The following is a 5,262-nucleotide window of genomic DNA, read 5'->3' on the forward strand; positions in this document are numbered from 1 at the left end:
CAGTTAAAATCGTAATAAGTTGAGTTTAATTGAAATTTGAGAGTTTGCATATGAAAAGATAAACATGTCCTGAATGATTTTGTACACTCAACGCTAATTAAGTACATTGAGAGTTTCAGTACGAGACGATAAACAAAGATAGCGAGAGCAAGATAAATTAGATCCCTTGAAAGGAGAACAACATCACAATTGTATTTGCTGAATTTACCTCTTTATTAGCATTGTCCGATTACATAAATTTCATGATACTATTCTAGTGTCAACTGCCATATGAAACGCAGAAGACACTCATCAACCTTAAATTCAGAAGAAACATGGTAACCAACAGCATGATGAAGGAGAGACATGCACATATGTATGTTCTCAGTCAGATATGCAATGGTAGGTGTGGTCTTTGCGGTGACAGGCTCTTAATAGAGGGTTCACGAAAACGTCTAGGTCATAATGTTTAATTCCGAAAGTGAGCTTGATAAAGGAGCAGACGCAGACGGCGGCGTCAAGGTCAGTAAGAGCATCGAGGAGAGGGCAGCAATAGGGATCAGGTAGAAAAGGGGGCCCGTAAAAGCGGGTGCAAACCTCCAAGTCCGGGCACGTAGCCGGTGGTGGAGCGGCAGCGCTTAGGGTGTTGCAGCTGACCATGGAAAACAAAAGGAGGTTGAGAGAGAGGAAAAGGGCAATGGATGGGACACGCTTGGAACCCATTTTTAAAACACAATTTCTCTTCAAACCTTATTGCTCTTCTTTGTGTTGGCTAGAGCTCAACTCTGCCTAGGGGTGGGCAAAAAATTTAATTTTCTTGATCCAATCCACTTTTGCTCCAGTCCACTCCATTTATAATCCATTTTATTAAAAATCTAATCCATTTAATGGATATGGATTCCAATCTAATTTACATTTTATATATCTTATGGATTGAATATCCATTTTATAAATCAAGATTTTTAAATATGGATAATCCAAAAAATCCAATCCAAATTTTCAATTTAAATTTTTAGTTGGGTTAGACTAAAGGTTGAGATGAACTGTGTTAAATTCAGACTTGGATGGGCCTTGCTCGACGACCTATACGGATCAAACAGGCCCGACAACCATAAGAGGTTGGGCGGACCTAAAGATATGAATGAGATAGGCGGGCCCGACAAACCGAACGAGTCGATCAGGCCCAATGACCTGATGAGTCACGCGGACCCGAAAACCCGAACGGACCAGGCAGAACCAATGACAAAAACAGGTTAGGCAGCCCAAAGATCCGAACGAGTCGGGCAGGCCCAAAAACCTGAACAGGCCTGACAACCCGAACGGGCCCGAAGACCCGAATGGGCCGGATGACCTGGCAACCCGAACGGGCCCGACGACCCGGATGGGTCTGACGACCCGGATGGGCCTGACGACCCGAACGGGCCCGACAACCCAAACAGGCCCGACGACCCGGACGGGCCCGACGACCCAGATGGGCCTGACGACCCGGATGGGCTTGACGACCCAAAAGAGCCCGACGACCCGTACGGGCCCGAAGACCCGTACGGGCCCGACGACACGGATGGGTCTGATGACCTACACGGGCCTTACGACCCGGATGGGCACGACGACAAGAACGGGCCGGACGACCCGAATAGGCTCGACGATCTGGACGGACATGACAACTTGGACGACCCTGACGGGCCTGGCGACCCGGATGAGCCTGACGACCTATACGGGCCTTACGACCCGGATGGCACGATGACACGAACGAGCCCTACGACCCGGACAGGCCCTACGACCTAGACGGGCTCGTCGTCCCGGACGGGCCCTACGACCCGGATGGGCCCGACGACTCAAACGGGCCTGATGACCTTGACGTACCTGACGACCCAGACGGGCCCCACGATTTGAACGTGCCCGACTACCCGATTGGGCCCGACTATTTGGACTTTTCCGTCCGGGTCGTCTGGCCCGTCTGGGTCGTTGGGCCCATTCGGGTCGTCCGGCATGTTCGTGTCGTCGAACCTGTTTGTGTTTTCAGGCCCGTTCGGGTTGTCGAGCCCGTTCGAGTCATCGGACCCGTCTGGGTCGTTCGAGTCGTCGGGCCCGTCTGGATCGTCTGGGTTGTCGGGTCCGTCCGGATCGTCGATCTCATCCGAGTCATTCGGGCCTTAATGACACAAGTTTTAAGAAATTCAATTTAAACTTCTTTTATTAAAAATGAATTCTGGATTTTAAATTTGATCCAAATATTTGGATTGGATTTAAATCTTGATCCAAATATTTGGATCTGGATTCTAAAAAAATCCAAACTACTTTTGCTAAAAAAATTGATTTGGGTCAAAAATCTAATCCAATTATTTGGATATAAAATGGATATGGATTGGATCATTAAATATCCAATCCATGCCCACCCCTAACTCTGCCACACAATTTATACCTGCTGTCCACAACACAACAAATTACTTACAACTATTCCATTCTCATGCACTAAAACAAAAATATTATTTTTTAAATGTCCTCCTCATCATGTAAAATAATATATATATATATATATATATATATATATATATATATATATTAAAGTTACACTGTTACGAGATAAATGTAATTAATTAAAATTAGTTTCTATAAATTTTATACAAAGGGACGGAAGTTCTTATGCTGACTCTCCAAAAAAAGTTTATACAAAGAAAAATTAAAATATAAATAAACCATTTGTTTTAAAATTTATTAAATTTTATGTATTTGACTCACTCAAATTCATATATATTTATAAAAGAAAATTTTGACGCTTTTATACAAATTTCATATCTTTTAGGGTTGAATGTGTTTTTAGTTCTTCAAGTTTTAATGAATTTTGGAATTAGTCCCTCTTTAAAATTTTATACCAATTTAGTCTTTCATTTTTAGAAATGTGTAAATTTAGTCCTTTTTACCAACTTTTGTTAAGTTTATTTGACATTTTAAATGCATTTTATGATAATATTTGAGTTAACATTGAATCGAAAATATGTCAAACGGTGTAAACAATTCAAATACTATCACGAAATACGCTTGAAATGTCAAATAAACTTAACAAAATTTGGTTAAAAGAACTAAATTCACGTATTGTTAAAGATGAATGACTAAATTAGTCAAAAATTTTGAAGAGAGATTAATTCTAAATTTTAATAAATTTGAGGACCAAAAACATATTTAGCCCTATCTTTTATATTTACGTGATTAAACATAGATTGACTAAATTTTAATTAGCATTTGATTAGGTTTACTTCAAAATGCGTGTTCTCGAGCAGAAACGATGCTGATCGTTAATTAAATTTTAATTTTTTATGACTATAGCCATTGTTAATTGAGAGTGATAAATTGTACATGAGAAATAGTCCGAAATGTAGCTGTTGTAAGAAAAAAAATCTTAAATGCATGATCTGTAAAAAAAACAAAAATCATAAATGTAGCAGTAAGTAATAATGTAGGAGTATTTATGAAAATATATGATTGAACGCATTGTTTAGTTTTGTATATTAATTATTACCCTTTTTTATATATAAACTCTCCGTTTTTTGATGTGTCTTCATTCTAATAATAATAAACGTTACTTTTTATTTGTATCTTTTAAGAATATTTTTTGTTGTTGTTTCTATTAAAAGTTTGTATGTTTTGCTTAATGAGTTTAGGATATGAATGGTCAAAGTTTATGCCTTAAACTTCAGTTTAATTGATTAAACTTCAGTTTAATTGATTTGGTAACCAACTTTAACCCAATCACGTAAACTGTTAATATCATTCTCAAAAGCAAAATTTTAGACAATAAATGTATGGGTTTTATTTTTGTTCAATTTTATATTTTTATTCAATATTGAATGTGAAACTTACACTTATATTTGTATTTTGAACAAAAATTAATTAGTTTGTTGTTTTTAAGAAGTCAATTTGTTTCTTAAATAGATGGTTTCTTAACATTTACTTAAGTACATTACATGTACTTAAAAAGGTATATATTACCTCTTTTCCAAAAGAAATAAGAATATAAATAATAAAAGAGTAAGTAAAAATGCATTGAATTTTCAAAATTACAGATCAATAAAAGTAAAAACATTTCAAAAATATGACCGTTAACATGAAATAGAAAGTATAGTCTCTTTCAGGTTTTTTTCATTAGAAAAAATAGTATTTTCAGTTTTTTATTAGAAAAAAAATAGTATTTTCAGTTTTTTTTTTTTGTAATTGTTAAGGTATTTTTTTTTAATTTATATATATCTTCCCATATGATTAAGAGTTAATATTGTCTCACTCATATCGAAAAGATATTAAAAAAATAGTTAAGAAGTCAAGGATAGTTTTGATTAAATAAAAATTAATTAAACCTTTTTAATCAATTTGCCAAAGTATTTATATTTATAAATTAGACTTGAGTGGAAGTTTTAAACGTAATATTTATAAATTAGTCTACTAAATAAATAAATATTAATTTATAATAATAATTAATGTTAGAGACGAATTTATACTTTAATTTACAAATTAATTATAATTTTATAATAAATATCAAAAACTATTTAGATACAATGAGTTTTAAAATGGTATCTAAAAAATTTAGTCATTATAATTATTAATTATTTTTTATCTTTGAATTATTATTTTCTGATTTTTTTTGCAGTGATAAAATCTCGACAAGTAACAACATTGAGTTGTGTTTTCTTTTTGTAATTCGAAAACCTATTGTCTCATTTTAGTTTGTCATATTATAGAATAAGTGAAATTACGAGTATCAATTTGTTATAGTTGAATGTATCTTGAACATGGATGTCAATGGTGTGGGTAGTAGCTTCCCGTATCCTACTTACTAAATAAATATTCGTCATGTATCTATATTTATCTGAGTATCCGTTATGTGAGTATCTGCCTATTTTTTTCATATTCGTGGGTATCTACGGATACCCGCGGGTATTTACAAAATTATTTAAAAAACAAATATTTAATCATAATTCAAATAAAATAAAATACATCATTGTCATAAATTTTAAATAAAGTTCAAATCAACTCAAGTTCATACAAGTTCAAATAATTATAAAAATAAATATAAAATGATGTTCAACACGATAAAAATTCTTTAATTAGTGCTTTGATCAACAAGTTCACTCTCTCCAATTGATTCCTGAAAAATAAAGAAAATAAACAAATAATAAACCTCAACTGCCACGTGTCAAGCATTCTTATTTTGATTTCATCATTTGACAACAAGCATACCTTAAACGACAATGGCTATATATGGTTTGATGTATATGCTCAATTTCAAAGAAA

General features: G+C 34.4%; 1 protein-coding gene across 1 annotated transcript; it reads right to left on the reverse strand.

Annotated features, from left to right (window-relative positions):
• Positions 1–363: 363 nt before the first annotated feature.
• On the reverse strand, positions 364–702 carry LOC146885906 (putative lipid-binding protein AIR1B). The gene has a single exon (XM_085675132.1). The coding sequence runs from the start codon at positions 700–702 to the stop codon at positions 364–366; it is 339 nt and encodes a 112-aa protein (XP_085531258.1).
• Between the last annotated feature and the right edge of the window lie 4,560 nt (positions 703–5,262).

The sequence above is a fragment of the Vigna unguiculata genome, chromosome 6, assembly GCF_037176805.1.
Source record: "Vigna unguiculata cultivar grain cowpea cultivar isolate G323 ecotype 2 chromosome 6, ASM3717680v1, whole genome shotgun sequence".
Taxonomy (NCBI): Eukaryota; Viridiplantae; Streptophyta; class Magnoliopsida; order Fabales; family Fabaceae; genus Vigna; species Vigna unguiculata.

Excerpts from the sequence above, each read along its gene's own strand:
- LOC146885906 (XM_085675132.1), bottom strand. The coding sequence starts at position 702 with ATGGGTTCCAAGCGTGTCCCATCCATTGCCCTTTTCCTCTCTCTCAAC.